This window comes from Arvicola amphibius, chromosome 7 (genome assembly GCF_903992535.2).
Source record: "Arvicola amphibius chromosome 7, mArvAmp1.2, whole genome shotgun sequence".
NCBI classification, from domain to species: domain Eukaryota; kingdom Metazoa; phylum Chordata; class Mammalia; order Rodentia; family Cricetidae; genus Arvicola; species Arvicola amphibius.
This window is the reverse complement of record NC_052053.1, coordinates 22,751,377-22,773,847: the sequence shown is the minus strand read 5'-3', so window position 1 is coordinate 22,773,847 and position 22,471 is coordinate 22,751,377. Positions and strand designations below refer to the sequence as shown.

Sequence of the window (22,471 nt, the reverse complement as noted above, 5' to 3'; positions counted from 1 at the left end):
TCACATGGGGTTTTCCATTTTACCTTTATAACCCCCCATTTGCCTAGGTGCCATGTCTGTCTCCTCTCTATCCAGAGACAGTCCTTTGTCCCCCAGGACAAATGCTCCTTCCCGCTTTCTCTTGTCCCTTCCCCTTCTCTTATGTCCCATGTCCTCTACCACCACATCTTAGCCCATTCTAACCCAGACCTCCCCTTTTTCTCCTCTTAAAAATTACACCTGCAAGGTCATTTGCTGCTAATTGGTGCCTGAGTCAGAAAGCAGCCACTTTAACCTTTCTTCCCCACTCAGTAAAGGATCTCTCTGGGGAAACAGGAGTTTGCGTGCGGTTTGCGCCTCACCCAGAGTCCAAGAGGGAGCTTCTGCTGTGCAGGAGATGGGGCGGGGTTCAGACTCCTTCGAAGAAAACTAAAGTTTCATTTGTAAGTAGTTATCCATTGGACATAGCTTTTTGATTAGGGATGGCGGCAGGCACACGTCCTCTATGCCTTTCAGCTCTAGGACCTCATAGGGCTCTATGCGTGCTGCCTCAGTCTCTGTGAGTTCATACGCTATGTCAGTATTTCTTAAAGTATATCTTGATATACTTTGATACAGAGGGTATACAATCTAGTGTTTCTCCACCCTTATTTTCTATCTTTTATTTCTTTTAAATTTTTTGTAGAACTCTTAAAACACGTGCTCTTAAGACTCAGCACACTTTGAGGTATAATGACTTGATACTTTTCATAGGAACTCTGCACAAAGTTCATAGTTCCTTCCCTTTCATCGTTCAAAAGTTACAGACCCTCAGGGTTTAGCTGGGAATTGCTCCGGGTCTGGTGGTACGCGGTCAAGGTCGGTCGCCTTTGACCTTGGTTCTGATGAGTGGTGTAACCGGGCTTCACGCCGCACAGGGTGACCTAGTTCCGGTCAGTCAGTCTAGGCGCCCCACAACCAGTTCTCTGCCCTCTTGTGTGAAAATCAGGAGAGCCAGTTACCAGAGCTACTCAGGAATCTTTGTAACGGGTGACATGAAAGGCGAGCACGTCCCAGTACTCAGGGCAAGAGAAGATGCTTACGCAATGTCTGGCAGATGGCGTGTACCTCCCTCGGCGTGACTGTCTTATGTCTATTCTTCGTGATCATGAAGTTGTAGCAAGAGTTCTGGAACGGCACCCACGGCGTGCTCTGCACAGGAGACGGACACTTAACGCTGTTGAACGGTTTGACCTCCTTTTCCGTCTCATCTAGGAAGAAGGGTTGGCGGTGAGCATTCTAATTTCGGACGTGAATGTTAGATCCTGTTCACAGTCATTAGATTTGATTTGTGGGAAGCATGCAGGAAGCGAGGAAGTAGCAGCCTGGCGAGGCTGGCTGTGTTTACACTCGAATATAGCATAAAGAATGCTGGCTTTCTGCGGGGAGGAAATTATTTGACATAATTTTCTTACCCCTGCTGTGGAGTGCAGGAATGTTAAAAATGAGGTGTTTTTAGGTTACATGAGTTTCTTTCTTCCTGCATCATTAAATGTCAAGTGCCAGGGGCCTCCCCAGGGGAGCTCTATAAACATATTAATTAACAATAGGCATCTAACTTTAACTGTGAGATTCACTCTCACGGTTCTTCTCACTGATATCTCTAATTTTAATGAGATAACTTAATGAAATAGTTATTCCCTTAGCAAAATTAGAGATATCACTTAAAACATGGCCTCTAGAATATTTAATCTTTTTCATTTTATAGAAAAAATCATACAGTCTAGAAGATCCAAATATAGTAATGTAGAACTCAAAATAACTGAGAAAGATTTACAATGTCATAGAGACTATTGGGCATTTTTTTTTCTTCCATTTTGTGACCAATCCCTTTGTCTCAGAGAATAATGTGTACTTTCTACCACAAACACACAAATGTGGGCCCCTGAATGGGCTGGGGATTTCATTGCCAGCTCAGGCTGAGCCTGTTCGGTCCTGCGAGTTGGAAACATGGGATTCAGAAGTCATTCACTCACCTTTGGTCACAGGCAGAAGTGAAAGCAGCAGAGCAGCCCTGCTCCACTACACGCCGAGAGAGCAGAAAGTTCACAAGGGCAGAGTGAAAAAACCGGAGAAACAGAAAGGACAGGCATGTGGCATGTCCTGGTTTTATGGTTTTTTTTTGTTGGTGTCGGGATTTTTTTTCTTTGTTTCGTTTTTGCTTTTTGAGACAGGATCTTACCATGTAGCTTTGGATGGCCCGTAGACCATGAGTTTGCAACGTAGACCAGGCTGGCCTCAAACTCACAGAGAGCTGCCTGCTTCAGGCTCCCGAGTCCGGGGATTCTGATGCTCCTTCTCCAGATGGCTGACCTACGCTTGTTTGTAAGGTGGTGGTCAGAATGCCCGTGTGGAGCCGGGCAGTGGTGGTGCACACCTTTAATCCCAGCACTTGGGAGGCAGAGGCAGGTGGATCTCTGTGAGTTCGAGGCCAACCTGGTCTAAAAAAGCTAGTTCCAGGACAGGCTCCAAAAGCTACAGAGAAACCCTGTCTCGAAAAACAAACAAAACGGTGAAAAGGGAAACAGAATGCCCGTGTGACTTAAGCTCCCTCACCTGTGTTGCCACTCCTTACAAGAGTCTTTGTTTTTGAGACGGGGGCTTGCCTGCAGCCCAGGCTTGGCTAGGCTTTGCCCATCTTCTGCTTTATCTCTGAATGCTGGGATTAAAAGCGTGTGCCACCACGCCTGGGAGCTTTAACCATGGCTTAAGATGCTAGCTGTCGATGTTAAGAATGAATTAAGAAAGCGTTTCCATGAGTTAGTTTTGTAAATATTTATGAATAAAAACAGATGTAAGAGGAGGCTGAGCGACAATGGGATAATGTCAGTCAGCATTGTCAGCTGATATAAGGAAGACAAAAATCCAAAATAAAACTAATTACAAAACAATTTATAATCAATAATTATTTTTTTAAAAAAATTATTTATTTATTACATATACAGTGTTCTGCTTGCATGTATACTTGCAGGCCAGAAGAGGGCACCAGATCTCATTATAGATGGTTGTGAGCCACCATGTGGTTGCTGGGAATTGAACTCGGGACCTTTGGAAGAGCAGGCAGCGCTCTTAACCTCTGAGCCATCTCTCCAGCCCCCCTCAATAATTCTCGAGTACAAATGTTTGCACCAAGTTTTGTTGGGGAAAAGAATTTACATGATGGAGCGGGAGGTGGTTAAAGGGTTAAGAGATGTCTGTTTCCCCAGAGGAGCTAGTTCAGATTCCCAACACCTACCCGGGGCTCTGAACACCTGTAACTCCAGTTCTGGAATGTGGCTTCCATGGACACTAGACACGCACAAGGTGCACGGGCACACACACTGCCAAATCCCCCATACACATAATAACACAGTGAAAATAAATTTTTAAAAAAGGATGCGATTTCCTTACAATCCCCAAATAAGATTTTGCAAAACCAAATGCCCAGAACTCTACTGCATCTGAGATCTACATACTTCCTGGGTAGTAGCAAATGGCGCCGGGTTGGTTAGCGTCACAGTCAGCTGTCTTCCAGAACCCGTCCGAGTCTAAGATCACACAGTCATCAAGCTTCTCATTGTTGACAGCCCAGTTAGTAAAATGAAGATGTTTCCCATCTGACCAGCCAAAGTTAAGCTCATCCTAGGAGGGGCAGAAATTCATTTCAAAGAGACATTATTTACATCATCTTCCATATTATTTTAACCCATGAGGTCCGATAATTATCAGTTGTATTTTATATTGTGTTAAGCACTATTTTAAATGGTTGATAAATATTGGCTTGCTGAATCCATGGAACGGGCATCTGAGAGGGTCCCTCTTGTCTCCCTTTAACAGATTAGGGACCTGAGGGTGAGTGCAGGGCTAGGACCCCGCTTCAGGCTCTTAGAGCCTATACTTTGGGGTCCTAACCACCATGCTCTGCTACCCACAGATCATCAGAACTGTTAGTTGGAGACCAGAAAGCTAACATGGAGTGAGGAGTATGTGCATGGGGTACAATGGCAGCAACATGGCATACTAGAAAGACAGAAAGCTGGCTGTGCACAGCAGTGCAATCACATATGAGCTTCTGATGTGTGAGCCTGACCCTCCCAATTTCCAGCCCCCGCATCTGTGAGATGGCTGTGACCCAAGACTAGCCAAGTGTAAAATGTTCATTTCTTTAGTCTCAACTCAGGCCTCTGTAGCTCACACGGCTGCTTTCGCATTGGTCTCTGGGGTAAAGCAGCTTCCTTTACTGTATTTATGTCATTCTGGAAGCCTCTAAACACTTGTCTTTAGAGCTTGACAGGGCCTGACCACCCACCTGTCTTGAGAATGGCTTTATGTGGTTGATACTGGGATTTATGAGTTTGAGGGATAGTTATGACACTTCCCATTTGTGCAATAATTAATAATAATAATAATAATAATAATAATAATAATAATAATGCACTAGGCCTTAATAACCAATGCTGGCTCAACTGCAGGACAGGGCTAAGCATTTCTGAGGCCCGAGGGAAGGTCACACACAGGATCCTTATTTCAAAACCAGGAAACAGCCAAACCTAGTGCTACTAAATGCTTCATTATTTTGGTAGTGCTAGGGGTTGAATCCAGGACCTCCTGGTTGCTAGCAAATGCTCCATCAGTTAATCAGGAAAGCCAGTGTGGGCTTGAAACTTGCCCCCGGGAGGCATGATTCTACCTACACTCTGGCCTACACTGTCCAGTCTTCCTCTGTGCCACCAGCCCCTGCCAATGACCTTTGGAGCGTCCTTCCACCACAGATAAATCCTCTAGCGTTCCCTGTCCGTAATGAATGTGAAACTTCCTGATCAAGACGATATGCCTAAACTTTCTAACATTCATTTAATCCTTCATTGATCTTAATCTGAACTTGGTTTTTCTAAGCTAACAATCTGTTTTAGCTACACACAGGAAGCCTGTTCTTTTTTTTTTTTTGTCCTTAGATACCAAAGGATTGTAAGTGGTGGGGCTGTGGGTATTAGCTCCTTTGACATTCCTTGCTGTCCATTCCAGGTTCCATGCCTCTCTCTGACATGAGTCTTACTCGAGAACTTGTTCCCCGTCCCCTGCTCCTTCCCGATACTCACTACAGTGTCCTGAGTCTTGCTTCATCCTTCTGTCCCAACCGCTGACTTTTGGATGTCTTCAATACTTAAATGACACACTGCTCTAACCTGCTCTGGATTTCATTTAACCCAGACTTGCTGTACTTGAGATACAGTGAACATGCTCTATTTCATGTCAACATTATTTTCTTTAAGAATGTATATAAAAACGACTGTCCCCACAGCTCAGGCTCCATGCTGCTCCCGTTCTCGCTATACTTTCCTAGGTAGTGTCATGTTACTTGAATAAAAGCCTTATATTATTTCTATTCTGTTATAATATTTTTAATTGTTTTCAATATATACTGTTACTTCAATATACACTGTTACATCTTCTTATCCTGTCAAGTTCTGAACATTAAAGGCAGCTTGTGAAGACACACAGACAACAGGTACACAGACTATGTAAAACGAAGGGTGAAGGGAAAAGAGACCCACAGGTCAAGACTGAAAACACAAGATGGCTCAGTGGGCAGAGCAAACCATTCAAAGGTGGAAGGAAAGCGAAGACACCATAAAGTGGTCCTCTGATCTCCACATGTGTGCCCCCATCTCACACACATGTGCACACACATGCACATGTATACACACACACTATAATGATGATAATGACAGAAAACAGACTAAGGATAAATACTAAAATCGTTAAGTGGAAAATGAGGAAAGTTATGTAACACGACTCCGACTGCTTTAAAAATAAACCCATAGATCCAGTAACTCAAGAACACACACCAAGTACCAACCCACAGGTAAACTACTGATACTTTAGTACGAGTGGCTTTTCATTAAACAGTGAGACTCTTGCTCAGCAGCTTGGGCTGGTCTGGAACTCATCCTAGAGCCCAGGCTGGCCCTGAATTTATGACAATGCTCCTGCTTCAGCCTCCTAAGTGTTGGCATTACACTTCGCTAACAGTGATTTTAATACAAGTGATTTTAATTTTCATTCTTTTAATTTATTATAGTTTAAAATTTTAAATCTTACATGTATGTGTGTATGATATGTACATGTCAGCGTGTACATAATGTGTGTATGATGTGTGCATGTCTCTATGTATAATGTGTGTGTGTGTGTGTGTTTGTGTGCACACACTGGTACATATGTGCCATGGCTTGGTGTGGAGGTCTAAGGACAGCCTCAGGTGCCAGTCTTTACCTTTTACCTTGTCCGAGAAAGGGTCTCTCGTTTGCCTCTATGGCTTAAAGTCTTTTTGCTAACTCTGAAAGCGATGGAAAACTCTCCATACTTCCTCCACACCCAACCCTACCAGACTTTTAAATTCTTCCTTTCTCATCTTTGGTTGAGGAGACCTGACAACTTCTGATTCTAGCTCAGCCAAACAAAGACAATAAAAAGAAGCGCTCAGTGAGCCATACCCACTAGAACGTTTCTCAAGACCCCAATCTTCCACTTTGTGTCAAAAGACAACTGGCATAAAAATAGACACCCATGGAATTAACTGCATAACGTTGTAACACGCTGCTTTCTTTGGGTCAACAAGAGGAGCTAATGGGGGGAACGGCAAACTTACATCTTGACTGGAGAGTCCGATCCAGAAGGAGCTGTTGCGCAGGGTGGCCTGCACGGAGAGGAAGGCCTGCTGGTAAGGGTCTGTGATGCTCACCAGCCGCATGTTCTCTTTCAGACACTCCTTCAGAGCACCGTGCCAAGTCACAGGCTTTGAGATGATTTTGTACAGGTTATTTAGATATTTTACAGTTTCTGAATTGGTCTCCCAGGGCTGTCCGTCTTCAACATCTATTGTAGAAGAAAACAATAGCAAGAGTTCCTTCTGCACATTCTGCTAAGTCATCAAGGTCTGTCGGATTCCCAGAGCTCGTCCCTTCCTGCTTTACTTCAGACATCACTTGTCTACTTACTTCAGAATTTTGCTGAGAGATTAAGCTATATCTTGCTAGGAATGGCTTAGGAAAACTTAAATGATTTGCAATTTCCTGAAAATCAGGACACTTCTGTTTAGCTGTTCTCGTTTGGGAGAAGAAAAGCTACACAAAAAAGTAGCCCGCAATAAGATTATCATTCCACGTTGGTGACAAACCCCTCCTTTGTGTGAACTGCTTTGCCAGGAAAAGTATTTCAAAGTCTCCCCTTACAACATCTTGATCAGCCCCACCGCCTGAACGGCCGGGGACCCTCTCTAAAAGGGGGACAGAAAGACTGTAAGAGCCAGAGGTTGGGCTGAATTGGAATGGAGCAGTGTCTTTGGGACATGGCAGGATTGTGCGCTTGTAAACTCCCAGCGGCTCAGGTCCCTGAAGGAGTGAGACTGCACGAGACCAAGCCAGTCCACTTTGAGCATGGACTGGGAAGTGCTTCACCAGTCCCAGCCCCAGCTGAAGACCTATGAACAGCTGATGATTTCTGGGGACAGCAGGTTTCTTTAAGAATGTGGTTACCGGTAGGTTAACCAGGCTCTGGATAAAGGCTCCACAGCCAGGACTATGCAAGCCACACAATGTGCTGTCAAGGGGCTATTGAGAAACAAAACAAAGGAACTGAAGTTTTTGGAGGGAGTAGCGAGATAAGGATGGGTGTGAAAGGAGTTGGTGTGCGTGCGTGCATGTGTGTGTGTGTGTGTGTATGCGTGTACCAAATATGTTATATGAAATTCTCAAAGAAGGGGGCTGGAGAGATGGCTCAGCTGTTAAGAGCACTGGCTGCTCTTCCAGAGGGCCTGAGTTCAATTCCCAGCAACCACATGGTGGCTCACAGCCATCTGTAATGAGATCTGGTGCCCCCTTCTGACCTGTAGGCATAATTGTATACATAATAAACACATAAATCTTAAAAAAAGAAATTCTCAAAGAATCAATAAAACTAATTTTTAAAAGTGTCCCTTTATTTCAAGTGGCAGAGCTACCCTGAAAATGATTTGCAGACCACTTGTCACTGCCTTAGGGTTCTTATCTGAATAAGGAAGTCATTTGAGAGGGTGGGACAAAGGGGCAAAGATTAATTTAGCAAGGAAAGCTTTGCTAAGGTACATGAAACACATGATTAAACTTCTCATTGTGTAGCAAAAACTTTTACTTAAACACTTGTCAAAAACTTACCATGGTCAATTTAAAATAATGCGATGCACTTTTAAAAAACTGGGTGGTTTCTATTTAATTTTTTTTTTCTTCTTACTATGTAGCCCTGGTCGTCCTAGAACTCACCATGTAGATCAGACTAGCCTTGAACTTACAGAGAGATTCAGTTGCCTGTGCCTCCCCAGTGCAGAGGGGTATGCCACTATTACGAGCATGGGTGGTTCCTACTTTTGAAGCACATATTTTACATTATTTTGACTATGGGAAGACACAGACAGCTTCATGCATAGTGTTTCCTCAACTTTCTGTCAGCTAAATTTAGCAGCGAGTGTTTGTACAGTACTGAACTTTTCCTTGGATAAAAACAAAAATCTGCAAAATGTCTAAGTAGAAAGAACATTCGACCACAGCTTACTAGAATATTGATCTATGACTCTCATTAGACAACTATTAACGTGTTCTACTATAGATCTAATTTTATATTTAACTGTAGTAATAATACTTGAAAAAATACAGTCTATAAGCGATAATCTGCTTCCCTGTGTCAATATGAATTTGTCTATGCTAAAAATGTAAGCTACATAACTATAAAATTAAGTATGTCTAGGTTACAGCTGATACCTGAGTACTTCTGACAGAGAGACAGAGAATGGAGTTCGGAGCAGGAAGTGAAATTCCAGGTCCCAGTGAACGGCGACTTTTTGAGATTGAGAATCAGGGCACAGTGGTAGTGAGACTCGTCATCAAAGAACTAAAAAGAAAACAGTAGCACAGTTACGGGACTAATAGTGTGAAGATCCTTGCAAGAAAAAGTTTGCATCTTGGTGTTTCTTCTTCCCCCTACAAACCAATAAATGAGCCAGGGCCAAAGCCAAACCAAAGCCAAAAGCAAACCAAAAATCTTGAGAGAAGTTACAGTGAAACTTCTAAAGGACAAAATGACAGCAACAACAAAACCATGCTGTTGTGGAATATTCCTTTACACTGTGTGAAGATGCGCTATTGTGAATGGTTTAATAGAAAGGTGAATGGCCAACAGCTGGGCAGGATTCAGGGCAGTGAGAATGCTGGGAAGAAGGGAGGGCAGAGAGGCCAGGAGCCACCAGCCAGATTCAGAAAGAGTCAGACACACAAAATGGGATAGAGGTAAAAGCCAAGTGATAGGGTGTAGATCAAAATATATGGGTTAATTTAAGTTATAACAACTAGCTAGAAACAAGCCTAAGCTATCAGCCGAGGCTTCATAATTAATATTAGTCTCCATGTCGTGATATGGGAGCTAGCAGGAGGGACAGAAAAATCTGCCTACACCATGACAAACATTTAAGACATTAAAAAATAATGGAATTAACTTTAGAAATTAAAAAATGTTAACATAGATACACATATTTTCAAACAAAGAAAACCTCTTATAAGATAAAAATGACTACAGGAATTCTTCAAAATTTTTTCTATTGTTTTGTTTTTCAAGACAGGGTTTCTCTTGTGTAGCTTTGGAGTCCATCCTAGACCTTGTTCTGTAGACCAGGCTGGCCTCAGACTCACAGAGATCCACCTGCCTCTGCCTTCCAAGTGCTGGGATTAAAGGCTTGTGCCATCACCACCCAGACTGGTCAGTCTTGATAATCAAGTGAGCAAAATCGATTAATTAATTACATTTAGTAGATGTGGATACTTTTTTTGTGTGTACATGTCTGGGTGTATGCTCATGAGCATGTTTGTGGGTGCATGTGCACAGTGTTTGGGGGTGGGCACCTGGATCCCATGTGGTGGAAAGAGAAAGCCAGCTGTCACAAGTTGTCCTCTGATATCCATACATGTGCAGTGGCATGAACTCACATACTAACATACACGCACATACATACACAAAACAAATAAACATATGTTAAAAAAAACAAAGAAAACCCAAACTTATGCCAGGAGTTACAGACTAAAAAATTAAATTACTAAATAACTATTAAACCAAAATAGAAATAAGGTAATTATAGAACATAATGAGAGATATCCAAAAGGGGATGTGATTAAATCTTATATAGAGAATTGTATGTGTTATTAAACATATTTGAAAAGGGGACAATAAATGAATAATTCAATGTGAGAGACAAGATAATTCCAAGAAAAACAGAATAGAAAGATGTATCAGTGCTCTTAATAATACATATAAGTGAAGGGTTGGGGTAGAGGCTAGAGATGAGAGGAGATTGTGAAGGGCCAAAGATGTGCATCTGATTTTGTTTTGCACAAACTAAGGTATGGGGATTAAAAACCACACAAACCGTACACATCTTTATCCTAACACATTTTAGAGAGTTAGCGATACAGACAGCTTTCTTCACTCATAAGGAACCGTCGAGCCCCTAAATGTGCCAGGAAGTTGGGAGAAAATCGGTAATTTACCCTGGTGGATATTGAAAAATACCTCTGTGTACTGGACTAAGACTTGAAATACGATTTTCATCAATCATTAGAGGGTCCATGTAGGCCCTCCAGCAGCACTGGGAGTCGATCTTAAGACGCTCTAAGTAAACCTCCAAAGGCACCGTAAACTCAGGCGGAGGCCTCGAGCTGGGTCCCACCCCCTACACCAAGTCCCTTTATCACCAAAGAGGATTCTGACATGCTGTACCCAGTTCCTTCCTTAGCACTGGTGGGCTCACAATTCCAGAGCACAGACAGCACAGAAAGCTACACTGTGTCCCCCATCACCGTGGACAGAAACCTCTTGAAACCACAGTTCACAATAGACCTTTCCCGCTGAGCTGTCCAGGCACTGCAGTTACCTTGACCCAGAAGTACCTAACTGATACAGATGCTTATAGGGAAAAATATCACACAAAAATCCTCAGGCAACATCTTTCTAAATATCGGTAAGACAATCAAGAAAAAAAAAAAAGCGCCATTGTCCGTGGTTTAAAAGGAAGGTGGAACATTTCCACCATGACCTAAAGGAAGATGAGGAAATGATAAGATGCTGTGTCCCACATTTCCAACTCGGGTGACTGACAAGTGTCTGATTTCCCCTAAAATCTAGCAGAATCTCATCAGGGATTTCACTGTTGCGGCCATCGCAAGGTTTCTGCTTCACTGCTGTCGGTATAGGACCCTCTTCCCCTCCCTTATTTCCCGTTAACGAGAACATCGACCAGAAATTAATTATGGCATCCTCACAAGAGTGAAAAATGGTGAGCGGTTATTGTTTTGTCTTTTTCCTCGTGAGAGAAGGGGGTGGAGCGCTCACACCCCCCACCTCAGGTCAAACATTGATATTGGCTTCTGGAGAGTTACAAGGTTGTGAAGTGTGTGCGAGGGAGTCTGCGCCACTGTGAGAACCAGGGTGGCGCCCACCTGAAGACTGCGGGCTCCCAGCTGTCCTGGTGTAGGTCACCTGGTTAGCACGTACACAGCCTGTGCCTTTGAATGGACGTGCAGAATTGTGCAACCATCACCTCAGTCCGTGTTAGGCGATTTTCGCTTTCTAAAAAGGAGCCTCGTACCCCCACAGCGACCCCCTTCCAACCTCATTGGCCGTTGGAAACCACTCTTTACGCCATCTTTCTTAATTTGCCTGGTTGGATCATGCCATAGAAATGGAACTAAGCAACAGGCTATTCATTTAGTATTATTATTAAAAACGTTTAGGGATAGGGTTTCACATATCCCAGACTGGTCTCAGACTTACTATGTACATGAGGGATAACCGAACATCCGACCCTCCTGTCTCTATCTGCCGAGTGGTAGGATTACAGGCGTGTGCCACGCTGCCTGGTTTACGTGGTGCTGGGAATCCAACCCAGGGATCTGTGCCTGCTCGACAAACACTCTACCAAGTGAGCTCTATCCCCAGTCCCTGGGCTGTTGCTCTTGATTTAGTCATCTACGGGAGACGCAAGTCCACAAGTCCCACAAGTCCACAGATGACCGAAAGGTAACTCACACTTGCTGGGATGCTCAGCCTCCGGCCGACCAGCAGCGGGTGAAAGTTGCTGTAGGTCAGGCCTCTGCCGTCTGTCCATCTGTTCACCCTGTCGTAGGCAGTCCAGCGCAGACCAATCCACAAGCTGCTTTCCATTTCCGGAAGCAAGGATGTAATAAAATCTGTTAAAAAAAGAAATTTTTAGAAAAGCAGTTGGCGCCAGAGAGAAAGATAGCCCCATGACCTGGATTGGATTTTCGGAACCCACGTGTTAGAAAGGAAGGACAGATTCCTTAGTGCATGCTGTTCTCCGATTTTCACATGTATGCATGTGAACACGCACACACACACACACCACACACACATGCACATGCTCACACACACATGCACACGCACACACACATATACATACACATACACACAAATGAAATTCAAAAACAGTAGAAAAGCATTTGGATTATCTATCAAAATAGCCTTTTACCTTTTCTATGAAAAAATGGTTTCATTATATAACTTTATTTTAATTCCCCACAGCCTCCTAAAACTAACTTGGCTCCCACTGAAATGAAACAAGGTCCCTAGCACACAGCACTTGCTCAGCTGCGCTGGGGCCCTAGGCTTGGTCCCCAGCATTACAAAAAGACAAACAAAACCCACGCCTTCCCAGCAGTCCTGGTACCTTGTTCACTCTTGCTCAGCACAGAAGGAAGGGTGCCACCGTAGGTATGGCAGATGCTACTTGCTTGAGAAAACGGAACCTGCGCAGACTTGACTTTTAAAAAGCACTGTAAACAAGAGACACATATGAAGACTCTCAGATTCAGATGCAAGAAAAGTGCACAGACGGAAAACGCCTCACCCTTTGGAGCACTGCCATCAAGCTGTGAGATATGGGAATCAACAAAGCACTCTCGCACGACTTCAAATTTATACCTTGGATATAAACATGTGATGGGCACTGTGGTGCAGGTTTTGTGCTCGGCTGACCATCTCATCATCTCCTTTAGCTCTCAAAACAAATGAGGAAACTGAGGCACAGCAAAGTGAAGCAACTTGATCTGTGAGCAAAGTAACTACGGGGTGATAAAATGGGCATTCCGATCCTATGTCATCTGACATGGAAACCCCGGGCTCTTAGTCATCCCCTCTAGATAGTAAACACATCTCTATTTTCTTCTGGGTAAGACATCCTAATGCAAGCTTATATAACTATGCACATTAGCATACTTCCAGCACCTTGGGGGGGGGACTTAAAAAGATTATCCCCTTTTTTGTTTCAATTCAAAATGTGGCTGGCAGCATAGTTCAGAGATAGAGTTACATTGCCGGTTGCCCCGCCCCACAACTAATGCAGACATCAACATGGTCCCAGTTTCGCTACAGGTGCTTCTGCTGTCAAACACATCTCTGCCTTTCTCTGAGATTATGGACAGTTTAGGGTGGAGCACTCTGTCTCAAATAGCGCTCCCTGAATCATTCTACAGTTTTCTTCAGTCCTCTTACAGACTGGCTGCTTCAATGAAGTTGAGCCACAAGCAGTCACTTGGTGGTTTCCAGAAACAGTCCCAGAAGGACCACGCTGGGCTCCAACAGAGAAACCCAGTGTTGAGGATGGCAGACCAGAAACAAGGAGCTCGCTGCCATTGATGGCTTTGTGGGGTTCTGGCACCAGCCTGGCCTGAACCCCTTTAAACTTTCAAGAGAGAGAGAGAGAGAAAAAGAAGTGGTCACATTTGGGGACAATTTCTTCTTAGCAACCCAATAATCTTGTAATAGATGAAGACAGCACGACAAAGAGGCGGGCAGAGAACTCACGGTTCCCCAAACCTAGCTCCTCACTGAACTCTCACATGGGTGAAATCAACGATAAGCACTTTGTAACACACCTGTGCTCTCTGACCTAAGGTGACTGACGATGCTACGTGGATTTCTCCTTCAGGGAGAAAAGGAAAGAGCAGCCTTAAATGGAGTCAGTTTCCTCAGGGAGTGGGGTTAGCTACGACCATTCAGTGGACTTTGTCAGTGTCAGAGCAACTTCAGCAACTTTGGTGTTGGGAACGATAGAATACAAAGACCTCTAGGCATCCCTAACTCGAGAGAGGAGATCGGTAGCTCCTGTGATTCTGGTACCAGGCATGTTGGAGGCCCCTCTCAGAGAGGCGTCTGGTTGGGCTTCCCATCTACTGCAGGCCGTACAAGCAGAATGAAAGCAATCATGGCTTACACAGTGCAGCAATTCCCCTTTACCTTATTCTGAAAGGGAATCCATTCCCCAGTACACTGGACTTTAGCCGCAGAATCTGGACTGTATTTCTCTAATGAAGACACATTATGCTTTTCACAGACGAACGGCAGCTTGTCATTACAGTCTGATAGTTTATTTAAGTCTGAAATAGGAGATCCAGGATTGCGATGATGAGAATCTTGTTCAGTGTATTTTAAAAACTGCGAATAAAGATGGGCTCCTTTATATCATACAGTTTCTGGTGCTAGGGATGGCCTGAAGTCTACCCTCAGCCTCAAGAAAGGCTCTTTAAAGCAGCCATTCCTGATAGTTAAACTATATTCTGGGCCTTTTCTATTCATTTCTGACTGTACTATATTCATATCAAGAGGTTATAGAACAGTGATATAGTCTGTAAAAATTACACACTTGGTAAAGCAGCCATGCCCCCCAAAGAAAGATGGCATGGGACAGGAAGGGAGTTGGCAGGGCTGTCTAATAAGTGGGCAGAGCCACTGCCTGCTCAGCCTTGCAAATTCATCTATCTGCTTATCAATTATGAACGTGCTAAGTTTTGGCTGAAGTAACTGCTGGAGGATAAAAATAACTGAAAATGTCCACACTGGGAGGAGCTTTTATTTAGAATCCGAGTGACTGTCATCAGTGGTAAATGAAGAAACCACCAAACCTTCAATCAAAGAGGGAGACAGATTAGGCAGCCACTGGATTTGAAGTTCACATACTACGTGGTCAACACTGAAGCATCAGAAAAGATCTTACTGGTGGGGTGGTGGTGGTGCTCGCCTTTAATCCCAGCATTCAGGAGGCAAAGGCAGGTGAGTTTGGGGCCAGCCTGATCTACAGAGCTAGTTCCAGGACAGTTAGGGCTGTTATACAGAGAAACCCTGTCTTGAAAAACCAAAAAAAGAAAAAAAAAAAGAAAAAAAGAGAAAAAAAGAAAGAAAGAATAGACTTTACCAAGAAACCACATCTTGGCTGAGATGCGCATGCATTCATCTCCAAAAGGTATGGAAAAACGGTGCCACGAGTGTCGGGATCTGAAAGAAAGTAAGCGAGGTGACAACTCGCAATGTAATTACATGTCCTACCCATCTTCTTCACCCTAAATTATTGCAGTTATCAGTTTCATGTTAACATTATTTTTTATACCACTTTTGGATACCAACATGCAAAGGAACTTGGTTTCCCGAATGTCTGGATTAGTGTTTAAAAACAGTTTAGAAGAGCGATCCATTGGCATGGGGCACGCAGGATGGCCCCTTTTGCGATCAGTGGATGGAGTTGGTATCTAAGGTGTGACGTACCTCAGGAAGTAACGGTCCATGGGGTTCACGCTCGTTTTCACCCACCACTTCTGCTCCTCGCCAGATATCTGAAAACCAACCACACACCGTCCTTACTAGGGGACTTTCCATCTAAAATTCTGTTTTATTGGAACCACAAGTCATGAAAATCTCCAAACACTCCAGTGCTTGGTCTCAAAAAATTATATACACCAGGACCTTCCAGCAAAAATATAATTGGACATATCTTGTTTTATATATCCATAGGTTCTGTTGAGATTCAGAAAATGATTGCTATAAGCATAGCCATATATACTTGGACCAATGTATTAATTGGGCATATAGTATCTTATTACGGGTAATTATAAATTTTTTAAAATACTAATTTCCCTCCCAAAGCTATTTTGCAATTTAATTTTATTTCTTAATTTAATTTTCTACTAGTAGAAACAAGAAATTAGCTACCAAGTTTTTAAAAATTATAAAGAATAAGGATTAGTAAACAAAGCAGGACTCATAGGGGCTCATGGAGACTGAACTGACAATCAGGAAGCCTGTATTGGTGTGACCTGTGACCTGCATCCTCTGCCTATATGTTATGTAGCTTGGTGTTCATGAGGGACTCCTAACAGCAGGAGTGGGGGCTGCATCTGACTCTTTTGTCTGCTTTTGGGACCCTTTTCCTCCTCTTGGGTTACCTCATCCAGCCTTAACAGGAGGAGAGGTGCCTTGTCTTACTGAGACGTGATATGCCGTGTTTGGTTGATATCCCTGGGAAGCCTGCCCTTTTCTAAGTGGAAAAGGAGGAGGGGTGTATTTGGGGAGAAGGGAGCTGTGGAGGGGACTGGGAGGAGAGATGGGAGTGGAAATTGTGGTCAGGATATAATAAATGAAAGAATAAATAAATAATAAATAAAAAGAATAAGGATTATTTAGATTCTCTACTGATATCTACCAAGCTGATATTTATTATCAATCATGTGTATTTTAATACATTACGCAATCCTCTTTAGCCTTCCTAGCATGGAACAATGGTTTTGGATGTTGTAAAGCAAATTGTGTTTTGAATGAGCTTTAATCTCTCTCCATCCACTTCTATTCTTCCCTACTCCCTACAATCTCTCCCCCAACTCCTTCTCTGTCTGTCTACCTATATAGTTCAGCCTGGTATGGCCTCAAATTTTCCTGTCCCAGCCTTCTAAGTGCTAAGATTATAGACATATATTACCATGCATGGCTAAGATGTGTGTTTTATAGACTTTAGGAATATTTTAGTGAAATAAATGTAAGTATAAGAAATTAAAGTGCACTTGATGGGCTAGAAAGATGGCTCAGAGGTTATAAGCAGTGGTTGCTCTTATAAGGATCCAGGTTCAATTCCCAGTATCCACCCTGGAGCTCACCACCGGCTGACTACAGTTCTAGGGGACGCCCTCTTCTGGCCTCTGCAGGCACTGCGTGAATGTGGAAGTGGCATATTTAGGCAAACACGTAACATAAAAATAAAGAAAATCTCAAAAAAAATGCATCTATTTCAATTACATTTGCTATTTTGGTTCTGATAGCTTTCAGTTCTGCAAAAGACGATATCGTGGCAAGAAAGCTGTGATTGCTGGCACAGTACAGGACAGCTTCTTCGTAGTTTAAGTGGGGGTCGTCAACAAACCAGTATTCGCTTCTTTCGATTATAACGGGGGGCCCATGAATTCCAGCGCGCTCTAAGGGAGAAAACAGAATTACAACCGTGATGGTCAAACAACATAGCTAAGCACGGGTGTGTTCAAAATGGGCCTTATGTAGTAGCCACTACTGTTCAGGTAAGTGTGCCTCGAAGGCCTGCTGGTCACCAGCCCAAGAGTCTTTTGGTAGGAGGGAGAACCATTAAGAGCCAAGGCCTAGTCGGAAGTCTGGGTGTACTGAAGAGTGTCTTCACAGGGGGCACTGTGACCCTGGGACCTCCCTTTCCTCCTTCACTGCCCAGCATCATGAACAGCTTATTACATCACCCACTCCCTGACACAGGATATCCTGTATCACCACAGGCCGAAGTGCTGCTGGCTCCCAGCTGAAACCTCAAAGTTCTAAGACAAAAGGAGCCTTTAAAAAAATGTAATGATTCAGTTAATTTAACCCCGTAACCCACTAAGATTTTGGCTGTCTGACCGGAGGAAGTGTTGTCCATAACAAAATAAGGACTTCTGAGCCTGTCACTAGACTGACTGCCCTGTGCTCAGGGAAAGAAACTCCATCTCTGTTCCCATCCAATACCATTCATGCACCTCTGCTGCCTGCAGGCATCTCACTTGAGGATGTGAGGAAAAAAAACCCTAGCAATTAACAACAAACAACAAGCATGATCAAAAAATATGGAAGTAGCTCCTGCTAAATTTTGGCGCTCAGCTTACCTGGATTGTACCAGTCTGGTATTTGGGGAGTGCTACCTGCATAAGGAAGAGAACAATGGCTTATGGTTAATACTGGCTTAGGAAGCATGCGTCCTGGAAATGGAGTCACAGAAGTGAAACGAAGCCTTGTGGGGGCTTGTTTATCTTGGAATGTTGAGTTAGGAATTTCTGAACGGAATGTTTCAGGGTTTATATGAACGCGTGCTTTCGTGCTGATATACTACAAAGGCAGACTTAGTAAGTATTGCTAGTAGTTTAGCACTGAGTATGTAGTTCAATGGCAAAGCACTTGCCTAGCATGTACAAGGCCATGGGTTCAATCCCCATTATAAGAACAGAAAGACTTGCTGGCTGTCTCTTAGAAAGTCTTTTGTATTAAGGAAGTCACAAAGAACACAGGACCAGCAATTAGAAAGTACAAATAGCAAATGATGATTCTGTAGCCATAACACAATGTACCAAGGGATATACGGCAAGCGCAGGCACTGTTCTACTGGATCCTGAGTATCTAGTCTGTGAACACGGGGTGGATTTTTACAAATTCCCAAGATGGTATTGGAAAAATATACAATGGCGTAGACTCTTTTAAGAACATTGAATAAAATGGAGGAAAACAAGTAAGTCACTCAGAATTCTGGGATAGAAGCAGGAAATATGGTATGCTCCATAGGATTAAAGCCAGGTCAGTATCCAGATGCCTGTGCACACCTTGTCTTTGCAACGCTCTGGATGAGACACCCGACTCCACGAGCCTCCAGTTTCTACTCTGTAAGCGAGTGCCTCTACTCACAAAGGCGGGGAAGATCACACGATTGGGCCTAAGAGGTACAGGACAATGGCCCTCACCGGATTCCAGAAGTTTCCCACATCATTTGCATATCAGCTGCAGTCACACTGATTGCAAATAAATATACAGTTTGCTTAACCTTAGAAATGGTGGGGTAGATTTGTTGAGCTTCCTTTGATGTAGTATTAAAATTCATGCGGTCATAAAACCCCAAAGCATCAGAAGCCCCTCCTTAGAGACTGCCTACACAACATGTGTGTTTGGTTTTTCTCTTTGAGACAGCTCTCCAGGTTTTGAATAATTTTCACCAATAGTGCTACAAGACAGTTAAAGTTGTACATGGCTTCCTGTTTATAATCTTGTCGAAGACAGGGTGTCACTACGTAGCCCAGGCCGACATCAAGTCTGGCAGTCTTGTCTCAGCCTGAGTGCTGGAGTCCATAGGTGTGTACCACTCTGCCTATCTCCCCTCCTTTCCCCATCTCTCTGTCATTGCAGACTCTATGGTCATTTTAACTAGTTTCTCGAATTTTAATTTACATAAAATACTAGCATCTTGGAGTTCACTGAAAATTGTTTCTAAAGTTTACAAGAATCTGTCAGATTTTGATTTCTTTTTTTTTTCTTTTTTTTCTTTTTTTTTTTGGTTTTTTGAGACAGGGTTTCTCTGTGGCTTTGGAGCCTGTCCTGGAACTAGCTCTTGTAGACCAGGCTGGTCTCGAACTCACAGAGATCCGCCTGCCTCTGCCTCCCGAGTGCTGGGATTAAAGGCGTGCGCCACCACCGCCCGGCCAGATTTTGATTTCTTTATCATTGCTTCATTCTCCCCAGGTTGCCTCCTAGTGCACCGTTGGCAGTGTTGAAGGTTGAGAAAAGCAGTAAGGACCACTTGCCTTTTGGAATCTGGCACACCCAGTCAAGCTGCGCATCACAAGCAAAAGGCTTCAAATAAACAAACTTTCTCTGGTCGTCGTAGAAATACCAGCTTCTTAGCCAAGGACTGTCAAGTACCTAAAGGAGGAAGAAGATGGCAGAATATTCCAAAACTGTTGCAGCTCTTTGCAAACACTGTAAGCTAGGGTATCCTTCTCTACTTTAGTTCCAGTACCTGTCATACTCGCAAAATTAATGGATGAAGGCATGGAATGTTTAAACGGTAGCAGCTTGGGCAAGAATTTTCCAAGTAACACAGGAAACAAAGTTGTGTTTATGTTCAAAAGGCTAATTGTTCTCTTTTTTTTGTTGACATAAAACTTTAGACTTTAGACTTTTTCCATTTCTTTTTAGAATTACAACAAAAACTTCTTGCATGTATTTATTTATTTATTTATTTATTTATTTTTTGGTTTTTCGAGACAGGGTTTCAAGTGCTGGGATTAAAGGCGCGCGTCACCACCGCCCGGCTTTGCATGTATTTATTGTACTGTGTTGCAGATTTTATGCTAGTATATATTATATGCTAGTGTATACTATATGCTAGTGTATAAGATATGCTAGTGTATATTATATGCTAGTATTCATTATATGCTAGTGTATATTATATGCACTATATAATTATATATTAAAAATATATTTAATTATATATTAAAAATATATATTTTTCTCCTGGGGCCAAATTTATGGGTACTGTGGTGGGAGAGGCATGCATCTCTAGACGGGAGAACATGGCCATGGCTGGGGTTCTTCCTGATGCTGGTTGTATTGGCACCTCCTATATTCATTTATTTTGTTTCCAGTAGGTTAAAAATCTCTTCATATGCGGAGGTCTATGTACCTTTCAAATCCAGTTCACTGCATCACTGTTCTAGACCGTTCTGAAAACCCTGTCAGCTTCTCTGAGGTTTTTAGCTGCTCTGAGTCGTGAATCCTGTCAAAGGGCCCGATGCTGTGACGCCGGCCAACCCTGGGAAGAGATACTCTGAAGACAGCGTTCTTCCCGTCTTTGCTCGCATCCACCTCACCTTCCTGAGCCTCTTGGATTACGGAGTGAAGGAGCTACAGCATCCTCACCCCTGGCTTTCTTTTACTATCTATGGTTTCCTCAAAACTGCTTCTGACCCTTTGCTTTCGTAAACATTCGATTCCCCCCCCCCCCCCTTTCACTTCTAGTTCCTGGATTGCGACTTACTGTAGGCTATGTCTCATACCTCTATCATATTTAACCGTAACATATCACAGCCTGTGAAAGACACTGCTTCTTCTGCCTGTTTCTAGGAAAGGCTCATAGGAGGCCGAGAAAGCCATGAGCGAGTGAAGTCCAGATGGAATGTGTCCTGTTGACATGGAACAGACATGTCAAGGACCCCCCCTCCCCAAACCTTCCCCAGGGGTTAAGAATGTAGATGCTAACAGTGCAGAAATGAGCACCATAGCTTTCGCCCCTGGAAATTTGTAGCCTGAGGACTGCTCGCCTACTGAGACGAGCCGAGCCTGTCTCTTTGATCAGCTGTCTGCAGTAACGCCGCCTTGCAGGTGAACTCTATATAATCAATATGGCGAACTCCCGGTGTGGTTTCTCCAGCAGAGACCCCAGTCCTCCTCCTGATGGCTTTTCTATGTCAGTGTCTCTGTCTTTTCTTCATTCCTTCAGCACCCTGGTCAGGTCCAGCCCTGGGAATGTGCCAGGACGTGCCAAAACAGTGCAGCGGTGAAATAGCCTGGAACCAGACGTGTGTGAGCTGAAGTGCTACTTCTGACACATCTACGCTGAGATTTCTTTCTCAACTTGATGATTATGGTAACAGCACCTACTTCACAGGTTGTGTACATACGAAGTGAAATAATGCCTACCTCAGGGTCCTGGCTCATAAAGAATCTGTATATTCGATACCGCCATCAGAATGCCACTACCGTGTCACTCCCATAATAACCACCTCTTAGCATATACCTTCTCTTTTGCAAACTGGCGCCCAATTGGTATCCAATAGTACCATAGCTTATTTGTCAATCTATTGCTGTGCTCTTCTGAAGACATAGCCTGTCATTGATAGCTTCTAGTGCCTTTATGTACCTCCCAGATTCATCGCTTATAAAATGGATAAACAAACGGATTCTGTACAAGTTTCCTAATGTCTTTGTGATATTTTCCAGTCTTAACTGCTGTATCTCGAAATACATCTCAAGATAAAGTTTCTTCACATTCATGGCTCACATTCACAATCTTGGTTCACGTTGCCCTTTCTCCATTTTAAAAGCATCCTGCTGCCTGACCCAAACAAAACAAACAAAAAAACTCAAGAGTACTATCTTAACTTGACAGCAATCTAATTTACCAATAGTGGTTTTTTAAATTAAAAAAAAAAAGTGTAATTATATGCATGAGTGTTTTCTGCCTGCATGTGTCTGTGCACCCGAGTGCTTGGTGCCTGTGGAGGTCAGAAGAGGGCAGAGGATCCCCTGGAACTGGAGTTAGGAGGGTTGTGAGCCATCGTGAGGAACCCCAGGTCCCCTGGAAGAGCCATCTCCCATCCCCCAAGTATTGTTTCTGATGCAGAACCAAATAATACTTCCGGATATACCCTGTTCTCCTGCTGCCCATCATCAGAGTCCACTTGCATTTCCTGCACTACTGCCCACTAGAAAGCCTTGCCCTACTGCCCCTGCACAAACCCTATTCTCCCTGGAGACCGAGATCAAGGCCCAGCTATTTCTGAACAGGTCTTGGAGATCA

The 22,471-nt window shown here is 43.5% G+C and overlaps 1 protein-coding gene and 1 long non-coding RNA gene across 3 annotated transcripts in view; one reads left to right on the top strand and one right to left on the bottom strand.

Moving 5' to 3' along the window:
• Positions 1 to 22,471, bottom strand: part of Ly75 (lymphocyte antigen 75) — an 85,582-nt gene that overhangs the window by 19,613 nt on the left and 43,498 nt on the right. The window contains exons 16-27 of the mRNA XM_038336391.1: positions 19,691 to 19,812; positions 18,015 to 18,046; positions 17,152 to 17,327; positions 15,631 to 15,698; positions 15,284 to 15,363; positions 14,329 to 14,468; positions 12,761 to 12,866; positions 12,103 to 12,263; positions 8,790 to 8,919; positions 6,647 to 6,873; positions 3,474 to 3,639; positions 1,062 to 1,229 (exon numbers count right to left, since the gene is read on the bottom strand). Coding sequence (XP_038192319.1) covers positions 1,062 to 1,229; positions 3,474 to 3,639; positions 6,647 to 6,873; positions 8,790 to 8,919; positions 12,103 to 12,263; positions 12,761 to 12,866; positions 14,329 to 14,468; positions 15,284 to 15,363; positions 15,631 to 15,698; positions 17,152 to 17,327; positions 18,015 to 18,046; positions 19,691 to 19,812 — 1,576 coding nt within the window. The remainder of the gene's footprint in view (positions 1 to 1,061; positions 1,230 to 3,473; positions 3,640 to 6,646; positions 6,874 to 8,789; positions 8,920 to 12,102; positions 12,264 to 12,760; positions 12,867 to 14,328; positions 14,469 to 15,283; positions 15,364 to 15,630; positions 15,699 to 17,151; positions 17,328 to 18,014; positions 18,047 to 19,690; positions 19,813 to 22,471) is intronic.
• Positions 917 to 22,115, top strand: LOC119818681. Of its 2 annotated transcripts, XR_005286182.2 has the most exons (3): positions 917 to 1,248; positions 19,633 to 19,871; positions 20,538 to 22,115. It is a non-coding gene; the product is annotated as an uncharacterized LOC119818681 (long non-coding RNA). The 2 variants fall into 2 exon arrangements; XR_006020853.1 differs by lacking the exon at positions 20,538 to 22,115 and having other exon boundaries at positions 19,633 to 20,026.